At 38.9% G+C, this 13674-nt stretch overlaps 1 protein-coding gene across 13 annotated transcripts in view; it reads left to right on the top strand.

Moving 5' to 3' along the window:
* Positions 1-1032: 1032 nt before the first annotated feature.
* The window catches only part of Hrb27c (Heterogeneous nuclear ribonucleoprotein at 27C), a 40419-nt gene continuing 27777 nt past the window's right edge, over positions 1033-13674 (top strand). For 9 of the 13 annotated variants that reach the window (XR_013082243.1, XR_013082239.1, XR_013082242.1 and 6 more), the window contains exons 1-7: positions 1034-1201; positions 2709-2916; positions 3008-3194; positions 5110-5192; positions 5779-6169; positions 8091-8291; positions 11053-11208. Coding sequence is in view for 7 of the 13 variants with exons in the window: in XM_076787657.1 (XP_076643772.1) it covers positions 1164-1201; positions 2709-2916; positions 3008-3194; positions 5110-5192; positions 5779-6169; positions 8091-8291; positions 11053-11208 (1264 nt within the window). In the remaining 6 variants the exon portion in view is untranslated. Of the gene's footprint in view, positions 1202-2708; positions 2917-3007; positions 3195-5109; positions 5193-5778; positions 6170-8090; positions 8292-11052; positions 11209-11693; positions 11897-13674 lie in introns of those variants that run through there. The other 4 variants (XM_076787621.1, XM_076787612.1, XM_076787659.1 and 1 more) reach the window with 3 other exon arrangements.

Below are 13674 nucleotides of genomic sequence, written 5' to 3'. Positions count from 1 at the left end.
CAGATCGTTGAACCCATATTCACTACTGCATTCAACTAATATATTATTTCTATCGTGTTCCCCGTCGATTTCTCCATATTACGATTCAAAAATTATTGTCGACCATCTCAATGATCATTTATTTAAAGTTTCAGATCAATGAAAATAGGTAATCCTATGCTCAGGGCCGTCTCAACGCGACGCTTATTAATGATGCATAAAAATCGAATCATGTGAATTATGCATGGCGCTAGCCAATGCGTTGCTGGCCAAAATACAGTTTTCAATTTTCCAGAATCCATACCGTTCAAACAAAGTTGAATCGAAATTTTACAGTGCGTAGATTTTATTATGAGTAAAATTGGCCAATATTCAATGCATTTAATGGTTAATATAGTAGCAATTAAAACATTCATACATATTTTCAGCAGCAGTTGCAATTAATCAGTAAACGTTTAGCTGACTTCTTACATATATATTATTCAAATAAACATGAGATAAAATTATGTAGTCCGTAGACTTTATTAAAAATAAAACTGGGTATTATTTAATGCAAATAAAATTATTGTATATATATTTTTTTTTAATCAGTCAATTTTTAGCTGCCATTACAATGAATTCTTTTAAAACCCAAGCACCAATGGATTTTGAATAAAAGCCAGCAACAATGAATGATCAATGATTAATATAATTGCGACTTTTTACAGTGAATTTTTCCGAATTCTAAACATCAATGAATTCCTATTAGAAACGAGTAATACAATTGATGATCAACGATTGGAGATCAACGATCAATATTCACTGTGAATAATTGATTAGATCAATTGCGATTTGTTGCAATAAACTTCCTGACGAATGTTACATCAATGAATCAAGAAAATAGAAATATGAATCGGTGAATTTCGGATTGCGATTAAAAACGACCATAAACTGATTGTTTCCGGTGGTTCGTAGAGGGCGCACAGCTTCGGTAAGTTCACACCTGAGGCGCGACGGTCGACGGTTGCTGATTTGACTCGGCGGTCTGGCGGAAGTGACGCGATTCGCTTCGTTACGTTTACATTCTGTTCTCGACGTCGCGTTCATTGTGGGGAGCCATTACCCTCGTCCGCGCTAAGCATCGTGCCATATTCCCGTTCGCGCCCTTATACTAACAACATTCTCGTAGTTTTAAGTGAAATATTATGAGAGTGAAGACCGAAATGGACGACGACGAAAAGGGGTGAGTAGAGAAACAACGAAAACGGCGGGTTTTGCGCGTAGGACCGTTGGGATCGGGACGCGTACACGGCCCGACGGCTCGTATTGCGTGGGATCTCCATTTGCGTATCGCGCACCGCTCGCATCTCCTCTCCGCGTACGTTAATTCGCGATCGAACCCGTGCGAAATCGTGGCTGTTCGACGACCGGAGACGTCATCGGGCCCTCGCGTTCCTCCCGAGGCAGCCTCGAGGCCAACCTTTCTTCCCCCCGCGGGCCGACAGAACGGTTTCGATGTTGGTAGTTTTTCTCGTGACGGGGGAAGTGTATCAGCACCGCGAATATATTTCATACGAACACTTTCAAAACAGGGCCTCCGATTCGTACAACTAGAACGGCGTTATTAACAAACTCGATCCGCTCGAGGACGCCTCGTTATTATATTCGTTCATCTTATTATTTTAATAATAACAACTTCCGAACGGGCTTGAGAGTTTCGGTCCAACGGTTCTTGCAGTTCTACATCTCCAACTAGAGCCCTCCTTTGGAAACTCCTCAAAACTAATTCACACTCCTAATTATTCACCGATGCCGGCTCCTTCTCCTTCACCCGGTACGATTGCTTTTTCCCATCGGGGAAACCGTACGTTTGCCATTCACCCTCTTCTTAAATGCCATCTGCGATTTTTTCCATCCTCTAATTATTGAGTCTCTGTCTCTCAAACAAAATTCAAATAACGAACCCAAGCGAAGCTATCTACCCCTTGCACTTTGATTTTCCCTGCATCCGCAATGCCTAGATCTTCTTAGAAAATAAGAAAAATCGTATAGACTGTATACATATGTGTTTTAAGTAACCGTAACAACAAAACAGCATTTTATTTCGATTTGGAGGAGATTAATAACCATTCGGTAAATTCCGTTCGAAATCACGGGGCTGAATTGGCATTGTAGCGCGGGGGTTGTAAAATCTTTAGGGGCGACTATAGCCGCGTTTAGTGCAAAGCGTTCGGCCAATGTTGGCCGACTATAGACGCCTTTAGGAAGGAAAGGATTAATCCAGCGTTATGTCGAAGATTTCGCGGATTTTCCGTTTATCGTCGCTGCGCGAAAGTACACCTCCGCCTCGCGTTACATCCTTCGGTTCTAGATCCCCTATTTTTATGCTCTATATCCTGAACAGCGTTTTCGTGCTCTCTCGCCGTTGTGCTTTTCCTCGCACACGCTCGACTGACCGAGAATAATATGCGGCCTACTGGGCTTTATTTCATAGTAACTTTAACTGTACATGAGAAGTCATAGATCGTTTGTATTAATCAGCGTTATTTTGTTTTTATGCATTAGCAGCTCGAATATTAAATTATAAAATTAAAAGCTTCACTTAGGCAGTAATTAAGATAAATCGAATAAGTATCTGTGATTATGAATGGGGTGTAGTATCAATGTTTGTATTTATGGTCACTTTGCGAATTTCATTTCTAAATGAATATTAATTATGTAATCTTGTTGTTTCTCCTCTGTTGCTGCAGAAAGTTGTTCGTGGGTGGTTTGTCTTGGGAGACAACACAGGAAAATCTGCAACGCTACTTTGGCCGTTACGGCGATGTAATCGACTGCGTTGTTATGAAAAATAGTGAATCCGGTCGCAGTCGTGGCTTTGGATTTGTAACATTCAGCGATCCAGCTAATGTCCCTTTGGTTCTCCAGAATGGACCTCATCAACTTGATGGGCGCACTGTGAGTACAGCTCTTGGTATAAGGAAGTTTCTTAGCTTGTTTTGTTCAAGTTCTATTGATGCATTGATTTGAATGATTTTGCTGCGTACAGATTGACCCGAAACCTTGTAACCCACGCACTCAACAGAAGCCAAAACGAAGCGGAGGTTTCCCGAAAGTTTTCCTTGGTGGTTTACCAAGTAACGTGACAGAGACTGATTTGAGGTCTTTCTTTAATCGTTTTGGCAAGGTCATGGAAGTGGTGATAATGTATGACCAGGAGAAAAAGAAATCAAGAGGTGAGTACGCTGCAGTAATTATCTCTATTTATGTTACAGCATTGTTCTGTGTAATTTCCACACAAGTCAAATAAACAGGTCACTAATCATTCTAATTTATTTTTTGACCATTGTGGAAGCTATAAAAAACAATGTATCACAAAAATGGAAAGTAGTCTATTTTTATCATCTTGTTTATTACGTGACCAAAATTACAGTCAGAATTCTTGAAATAAATTTTTTTTTACACAGATAGCACTGTTATATCAGTAACTAAATACGTATATTACAAAAAGAATCAAATTCTGTGTATAGAATTAATGGTGGTATTTTTGATAATGACAAATAAAATCAAAAATTCTGACTTGAATGCAGCACACCCATTTGAAGTACAATCTCAAAATTTTGTCCAGTTCTTAATCTAAAAATAATGCATACATACTAGGACTAGCAAATAATTACTTAAAAGTTAATCACAGTTCTATGCTTAAGCCAATCAATAATAAATGGTCATTGAACTTCCCCTGCTTGATTACCCTTCTTTTTTTTTTAAATGACCCTGCTCTTGCTTCCTTTGATAATTATAATTAATACATCCTGATTCATACTCTTCTTAATTAATATTGTTTATTTTCGATATGTATATATGTATATATATATACATATGCATATATATATATATATACATACACATATATTTACGAAATACTTTAAGCTCCCATACACAAACTGAAACTTATATGCATTATACTTATATAGTTATTTATGTAGTGTTTTTATCCTATTTTGCTACACTTAATAATTCGCCTTGTCTTACCTTAAAAAGAAGTTAAGATAATTATTTATGTTACATTAAATTACATTTAAATGTATTTACACATAATGTGATTTTGGCTAAGTTTTTATTAAGAATAGGTTATTAAGTACATAAGTTAAATGTACATAAAATAAGTTGAAGTTAAGCTATTAGTAAGATACGTTGTACGTCCTATTTTTTATTAAATTATATCCACCTATATTTGTCTTGCTCCACTGGATAATAAGATCAATTACTTATATTTATCATTAACCGGCATATATTATATAAAGAATTAATCTTAAATATTAGTATACAATTTATAACTAAAATAAACTTAGGGTATCATTAATTTCTATGGCTTTTTAGTATAGAATAATTTTTGCCTTAACATTGGTGTCCTTGTGGTTAAACAATTTAGTAAATACGAGATACACGTTTATATCTTTCTTTCTTCTTGAAATATTTACTCATTTTTGGTGGCTGCATTCAAGAAGTTAATGTGTTTTCATAGCTCAAGTGAATTTTCGTTTTTACGCATCTTATGATTTTTTTTTAACAGTGTGGATTGCTTTTTATATTAATCTTTCAATACCATAACTAGGAAAAAATATTCTCGTCGGAGAATAAAAACATCGTCGAGACGATACTCACAGTTCGACAAAAAATTCGCGATTTTCGATTTACGTACGATCGATTCTTCTAGCTCTAATCTGAAAAAATATACATATACTATCAAAAAGAAAAGCTTCTTCAAAACAGCCATCATAAATTTTTTAGATTAAGTACATTAAGCTTTATGTGCACACATAAGATGGATAGTAATAATAAGTATCTTAAAACTTCTAGAGGATGCATGTTTTTAATCGATATTAAAATTGTAATATTAAATTATTTATACACTCAAAAATACTCCAAATTAAGTCTAGTCACACGTTATATCATTAACATAGCAGAAGTAATTAGATATAATGGACAGTTGAACACGAAATTAATTGTACGAACAAGCTGTAATCTTCACAAAAAATTTCGAACGGGTACATAAAAATGAGAACAAAAAGAGTAAAAAAAAGTAAATGGTGTATTTGTTGTGTAAATATATGGGGCAATTTTTGATATACTATCACGTTTGGACGGCAGGATTTGGCTTTCTCAGCTTCGAGGATGAAGATGCTGTGGACCGGTGCGTCGCCGAGCATTTCGTCAACTTGAATGGAAAACAGGTATAGCATACCTACACACTAGCATATATTATATATATTTATATATACATATATATATATATATATATATATGTATAAATAACTTCTACAATATAATACATAATATCCCTAGAATAATGTAATGTAAAATAATAATAAGTACGATCGTTAGCATAATCTAATTTAATTACATACTCTTACATAGTCGTAACTATTAATCTTAGTTATAGTACTTATTTTATTTTACACTATTTTTTCGTACTATGTTAAACGCTAAACAACTGTACGCTTAGTTACTATGTAAGTATCAGTTAAACAAAAAGAAAAAGATCCAGAAAATCGAAAAAACAGAAAGAAAATTTACACGATGCGAAGAGAAACGATTCGAGAACTGAAAAATTTAGCATATACATATATCTAGTATATTTATGTAAGACTTGGCGAGTTTTCTAAAAGAAAAAAAGAAAAAAAGCTTCGATCATTGTAAATGAAATTAAGGCAACAGGTGGGATGTTTTCGATTCTATCTGTTGCATTATCTCGGAGGCCTGTGTCGATTGGCGAGAAACGATCTTTATAATTCGGTTCGGGTCTTCTTCTGGTTGCAGGTTGAGATCAAGCGTGCAGAGCCGCGTGACTCTTCCAGTAAGATGAATGACAGTCATCAAGGACAATGGGGTCCGCCACAGCCTGGCGGACCTCCGATGGGAATGGCGGGGAATATGGGACCCATGGGCGGGCCCAATGGACAAATGGGTGGACCGATGATGGGAGGCCCGATGGGACCACCGGGAAACATGATGCAGCAGTACCAGAGCTGGGGAACAAGTCCCCAGACGGGTGGATATGCTGGATATACCACTCAATATAATTCTCAGGGGTGGGGCGCGCCTCCTGGACCTCCTCAACAACAACAGATACCACCACCCCCTCATCATCAATGGGGTAGCAGTTACAACGTTCAGCCTGCAGCAGCCACTCAAGGTTATGGCAGCTATGGTGAGTTCCCCAAAAGAATCTTCTCATCTAGCGAAGACATTTCAACTAAGTTCGACTCCATGATGATTGAGACTATTCGACAGAGTCGGAGAAATTAATTAATTACTTAATCCACGACATGGAACATCAAGGATGTTGAATAGAAGTTTCTTGTACTGTCCATGGTTGAGAAGAAGGCACTCGGAATGGCTCAGGGGCAATAGGTTAATCCATTCGTAATTCGATTCATTGTCACCTCGGCCGTTAGCTAAATCATGTATACCTATTTTGGACTTCGCTACAACATCGTATCGTTCAATTATAACAGCTGAGAAATTGTGGCATTACTGACGAACGTAATGCAGATCAGTAAAATAACAGATTATTGGTGCAAAAGTAAATATCGAATCTGGCTCGACATAGGGGACCGGAAGGGGTAAATAACGAGACTGCGGATCTTTATGCGAACTCTAAATTTCATGGCTCACTTCACGAAAACCAGGATAAGGAACAAGTTCAATTTATCAGCTAGAAAGTTCTTTACAGTAAACATAGAGCAAAAGTGTCACTAATGTTTGTTACTATGCATGTTTTCTTGTATTTGAGAAACGCGCGCATACTATAAACGCATAAAGATCCTACTAATAACCAATCAGGCCCAGGTCCCTTCCAACTGCCTTCTTCACAACCACGGACAACACGTTTCCATCGAGTTGCTTTCGAAAAGTTAGCGTTTCGCAACTCGTTTCTGTTTTCGTTTGTTTATTTAAGGACAACACACGATAAGGTCATAGTTATAAAGATTAACAATAACTTTGATCCTGTCCTCTCCCCCTCCATCCTCCTTGGAGATGTTAGGAGAAGAAAGAGAAAGATATGAACACGAGAAATGATTAAAAAAAAAAGAAAACAAATACCTATAGAACGCGAGATTAATTATCTTTATTTCGATGCCCCCTGGAGGTTACACGCCATGGAAAGAGAATACATTAGGACAATCATAAACGAGTATCTTGGATTGATTGTGTCGGTTCGGACTTCCATTTAACTGCTTGCCGATACATATACATACGCACGTGGTATCTTTTCGCGTGTTCACCGTTGCGAACTGCGTTTCAACTTCTACCGTAATCATCTCTCACCATTAGCGGCGAAAGAACGAATTCGAGTCGACGCTTCCGAATCATTCGACCTCGTGATCATGCTCTTTTTTCCCTCACGCAGTTTGCGCTCGATTCTCCTTCTCAGAGGATCAAGCGGAAACAAATTCGCGAGACTAAAAAGAAGTGACATACGTGTAGGAACATTGCTGTTAGCAAAATTAACCCCATTCAAGTGCCAAGACTGCAACGAGCGAGCAAGCTTTAGTTGTTCCTTTAAATTTTCGCCTTCGTCACCCTTTAGAAGAGAGAGAGAGAGAGAGAGAGAGAGAGAGAGAAACCGTTATCATTCCATTATTGTACCGATTTTCACATGTTTTCAGAAGAGAAGAATCTCGGAGGTAAGTTCTCACCATTAGCGATCGGAAAAAGAAAACGCTTTGGAGTCTGTTGCTTAAAGTTCGCATCTTTTTTACAGCAATTAATTACGGTCGCCGACAGATCGCGGCGAACCGCTGGTATTTTGAGCATTTTCTTTGAAGTCTCATGATTCCATTAAAACACCGCTTATCGGTGCATGCTTGGCACTGAAGTGGTTGACCAAGTAGGCTACGTTCGCTGTGCTGCCGACGCCTCTGATTCGATCAGATTTACTGGTTACAGTGAAATTGCATTTACTCGAGTCACGATGGTTAACTTTTATCGGGCCAGCTTGCTGAGGGTAGATTGTAGGGGGTTGTTGCGGAAGAGGGGAGCGCAGCAGAGTGAACGTAGCCTGAGAAAACTGCATAACAAGACGTCGGTGGTCGGTGACACGTGTTTTGTGTGGTTGATGATCGCAGGTGGGCCGGCGGCGGCCGCTTCAGGGGGCTACGGGCCCACGGCGGGTACTGGCGGGGCTGCGGGGGGCGGGCCCGGGGGTTCCTGGAACTCCTGGAACATGCCACAGAATGGGCCACCTCCAGGGACCCAGCCACCACCTCAGCCCCCTCAGCCCAACTCCTCGCAGCCCAACTCCAACTCGAACCCCTCTGGCCCGCAGGGTGAGTCTTCAAGCTCAGTCAATCAACGTCTTTCCTCTTTCCACCCTTTCGCATCGTACAACTCCAGTACCAACTATTTGACTATAGCTAAAGCCACTTACTGTTTCCTTCTCTATTTCTGTCTGTTTAGTTTAATGCGCTGTCCCACCCTTAGGTTCTCCTCTTTTTCCTTCTCGATTGGAAAAAGACGACTGCCTCCCCATCCCGTACCCCTTCTTGTCGATGTCGATTTCGAAGAGCTCGGTTTTTTATTTCCTTTTTTGTGATTGTTAACCCTTTAATCGTTTTACTTTAGCCCTCTATGGTTCCGTGGAACTTTGAAGTTGCATACTGACGTGTCAGTATTTTCGATTCTTATGTTCAGCTTCGGTGTGTGACAAGAGTGTTCTTTTGTGTCTCCTTTTTAACCAATGGATCAATGTTACGCATCGCTGTTGTCGATACACGCTTTTATATATGTCTTGACTAAATTCGATTGTTGGTTGAACTGTATATTTGTTGTTAATTTGTGTATAGAGGATGATGATATTTGCTGTTATCACATTGCAGAAAGTTGTTTATATTTGTGACAAAAATTCGGGCTATAGAGGGTTAATCTTCAAATCGCGCGCATATGTGCGCTCGTGTTTTTAAACGTTAACTAGTTTCTAGTCGATATTTTGAAGAACTGATCTTCGTAGTCTAAAGATTAGTCATAATTATGTAATAAAATTTTTATTTGGTTCATTCGTAAGATCGAAAGGGTTAATGTCACCTTTGCCAGTGTCCGAACCTCCCGGGTCGTGCTTAATCGTTTGTGTCTGATCTGGTTTGCGGAAACGCAAGAGCTAGTATGCATTGGGGTCGGAAGAACACGAAAGTTAATCAATTATTTCTTAACGAATCAATTGTTCGATCCCTTGCGACGATGTAATCCCGCGATCCCGGAAGTTCTCCCTCTGTTTTTCCATTTGTTTTTTTTTTGTGAATTTGTCTGTTTTCGCTTTTTGGGCCGTAGGCATGCGTGACCGTGTACGAGCAGCCACGAAATATCGTACTGGAAATTAAAGTGAGACCGTTGATTAGAAAGACACGATATGATTGTGATGACTCTATAGACTATGTAGTAGTGAACCCTTTTTTGTTTGTTTTGTTTTTAGAGCTACGCTTGTCCATAGTATTTACGCTTTTCTGATTGTTAGCCGGAAACAGTAGTAATCATCCAAAATATCGCACTTCCTCATTCATCGTTTCACTGTTTGATTTTGATCGTACTTGTTTGAACTCTTCCTTTAGTTTTATTTTTGATTTTGTACCATGTGAACCAATACAAGTATTTTCTTTCTACTTACGTTGGTTGTTTTTTATTTATACTCAAACATAGTACCTCCTAGATATAAATAATGGATTACTGATTGGCGCCTTATGTAATTAGACATAGAAGTAGTAGGTATTTGGAGAAACTAGTTTCGTATAATTACAATTTGTTTGTTTTGCTCGAATCGGACGATATATCGAAATTTCTCATTTTTTTTTGGTTCTCAATTGATTAGTGATTCGCAAGTAAAGTATGATGGAACAGTCCTACTCTCGCTCCTTTCATTTCCTGTATTGCCTACCAAGCAGAGTTAGGCGACGGATTCATGTCTATTTTCTTTTGTAATAAACATTTTATCGTTCTGATTTATTCATTCCGCGAAAAAAAACAAACACATGTTTCTAATAACAACAATAGACATCGATTCGCGCTCCGTGAAATCCTGAGATCAGTATTATATGCCTGCGCTCGGCTATCTCCGCGTGACTAGTTCTTTCTTTCGAACTCCTTTACGAAATTACCTTTTGCAAGAGTGGCGTTTGCTTTGTGAATGTCTATTTAGTAAATACCACGCCGGAGAGCGAAAGCCGAACACGCTTGAAACGCAGTCTATACTGGTCTCAGGATTTTATACGAATACAACTACGCTATTTCCAAAGAGACACTAACACATTCAACCGAACGATTGATGGAGAAGATACATTTTTAATTGCTACGCGGATTCACACGATTCGACTCTCCTGTTCGTGCGACAGCGACGTTTACTCTGCTATAATCATTCTAAATTAACATATTCGCTGTACTAAAATTCTTAATTTTCTATTCGTTTTATTGATTAAAGCAAATTCAAGCATAGCGATGAGGACAAGAGCTTTTAATGGCAGTTGTTAATTATTCAGTGGCACAGTTTGTACTGTGTATTGATTTTGTAGTAAAAAATAAAAAAAATTGTACGCTGAAAAATTTGCATTAGATGTAGAAACAATGCATTAACATTATTAAATGCTTTCTACTATTTCTATCAACTCACTTTTGTCATAAATGCATAAAATTCATAGTCTAACTGTAAGTGCATATGTGATAGTTTACGAGTAAAAATTATCAGACGGAAAATTGCCGTTTCACGTACAGGGGCTGTTGCTATTGTTTTCTGCCTACTCAAGAGAGGTGCATAAAGACGCCAGTGACGATTGTAGAGTAGTAATACATCAACTAAATTCATAAAAGATATGTTGATACGAAAAATTGGTATGCCAACGTATAGGGACTGTTGCTATCGTTTGTTGCCGACTCAGGCATGTCGATGAAATAATTGTGAATGGGTGAATTGGTTAGTCAGCCCGCGGGTGGCAATGAGAATGTATCTCCGACCGTCGCGTACACAGTATTTCCCGCTTCTGAATAAATGAGGCGCGGTAAGTGGTGACGGTTCGATAACTCCACGTTGAAAAATCAATGTTCCAGGTGACATGTATTCGCGACAGACCACCGGTTCAGGTGCACCTGGGTCCAGTAGCAGTTCCGCCAAGACACCGGATTACACTGGGTACTCCGCATACGGTAATTACGCTGACACCAGTTATCCACAGCGTTCATATCAGGGAGGAGAAAGCAACCAAGGTGGGTATGCCGCCAGCGCCCCTAAACCCCAGCAAGGCTTTGATTTCAAAGAGTGGCAAACCTCATGACCATTTTAATTGACCCGTGATGGAGAGATGCGCTGAATGGCTTGGCCTTGCTCGTGGGTTATTTCTTATTACATAAAAAAAAACAAAATATATATATATATTCAGGGAAAACAGACAAAAAAAAAGAGAGAAACAAAAGAAAAGAATATATACGCAACGTCTACAAATTGATCGTGATTCTGCGAACTCGGGGTCTGGGACATTCTTTGTAAACCGTTTTCGCATGAAAAACAAACAAACAAACAAAGAACGATAACTTACATAGTGATGAATCGTTGAATAGACTTTAGTTCTCGAATGAATTAGCTAATCAATGTTTACTGGCATCTCTAAAAAAAAAGAAAAAAATAAGCGTGTTTCCAGAGGATGTTGTGTACTGCTGTTTTGTTTTAATATACACTTTGGTATTCGTTGCAGGATCACGTTGGAATTAAAAAGTATGTTCCATTGAATTTTGCCCCTCGGTTGCTGGGTGACACGATAGTTCGCATCGACAGGATCCGTTCTCACACGCAAAGAATGTCCCAGCCGAGACAGCATGTCGTTCGCGAGCGGTCGTATTCGCAGTTGATCCGACACGATTGTTTAACTAACATATCTTTTTTCTCGGGGTGATTGAACCGTTTGAGATTGAGGGTTGAGAGAGGAAGAGAGGAAGAGAGAGAGAGAGAGAGAGAGAGAGCAATCGAGAAAGAGTGAGAGAGAAGGTGAGAGAGAGAAAGAGAGAGAGAGAGAGAGAGAGAGAGAGAGAGAGAGAGGGAGTGCCCGAAAAAAGAAAAAAAAGTAAGAGAAAAACGGCACTTGCCAAAAAAAAAAACAATTTGTAAAATCGGAAGAGTCACGGGAGAGAAGTGGGTGGTTAGGTTCGCCTTCGGTTGTTGTCGACGCATTGATTTCATTGATCGCTCGCGAGAACGGCCCATGATCTTGTCGGGTTTCGAAACGAAATGGAAACACGCAGTTTGAGACACACACATGTTTACGGTTATCGTGCTCGTTCGAGGAAGAGGTAATTAATAATATCTATAAAGCTGACAAAAGAAAAACAAATCGAATAACGGTAGACGAGAATCGACGATTAACGAGAAAATAATAACAAACACACCCATGGTGCAAGCGAACTCCATTTTTTCTTTTGTGTATGGCACTGGGATAGAGGGTAGGAAGCGGAAAACATAGAAGTATTTTAAGAGTAAACTAGAATCGAGAGAGCGAGAGAGAGAGAGAGAGAGAAAGAGAGAGAGAGAGAGAGTTGAAATTAAGCGAACTATTTAACCGATGATCGAGAAAATCGTAAAACTGAACAAGGATGCAGTAAGAAGCGAGTGTAAAGAACACACACACACACACACACACACACAAACGCACGCATATACACTGAATGCTGGGAATCATTAATTACTTACACAGCATTTACTAATCGACAGGGGGGGTGAACGTCGGTGTCGCGAAGGGTTTTTGAGAAGCCACTTCCTCATCCGAACGGCACAAATATGTTCGACGCTCATTCACCTCTTTTTATTGATAATTAACAGTTAGTGAACACTCTTCGGAAAATTCGAGACTAAGAATAATAATGTGTAACAAAAGAATGGAAGCGCTATTGTTAATCGAATGGTCTCCGGTGGGAGATCGGCCAGCGAATTTGGCCGTCGAACATTCGAGACGCACCCGTCCCTCCACGATCTCGTATTTATTAAAAAACAATATAGTTGTTATATGCTTGGCAACAGACGAATAGATTCTTGACGAATTTAAGAAAAATGAAATAGAGAGAAAGGATAAATGTAACGACGAAATAATGAGAAACTAAACGAGAGATAATTAAAACAAAACGTAAGAGGTGTTCACTGCTGAAAGAGAGAGAAAGAGAGAGATAGAGATAGACACACAGATACCCAGGCTGACTTATATACATAAACTACATAAATAGTGTAAAATAAAACAAGATGGATCTTTTTAATATGATGTATGTATAATCTATTATACTTTGACAGCAGGGTGCAGTTTCCTTAAGCATCTTCATTTACCATTTCTTAATTTTTTTTTGTTTCCACGTCATATCACTGTAGTAGTCTCGCCTTCAGATGTTTATTGTCTATATTCCCCTTCTCTTCTTCTTCTTCTTTTTTTCTTGTTTATACTCTGTGTCGCTTTTTAGACTTTATTTTGGTCTCGTTGTCTCGGTCCTCTTCCGCTTCCGACCGGCGAAATAAAATTCGGAAGGGAACGGGACGAGAACGAACGGACACATACACACACACACACGCATACACACGACGTGTAACGATAATGATGCATTTTTTGTTCCTTTTTTTTAACCATGAAAGGAAAAGAAAAAAGTACGTAAACGAATTGTATCATAAGAACTTCACGGCCGACAGACGGGTTTCTGCAC

Source organism: Halictus rubicundus, chromosome 1 (genome assembly GCF_050948215.1).
Source record: "Halictus rubicundus isolate RS-2024b chromosome 1, iyHalRubi1_principal, whole genome shotgun sequence".
Classification (NCBI taxonomy): Eukaryota; Metazoa; Arthropoda; class Insecta; order Hymenoptera; family Halictidae; genus Halictus; species Halictus rubicundus.
Note: the sequence above shows the minus strand (reverse complement) of the source record. Positions and strands in the feature narration are given on the sequence as shown.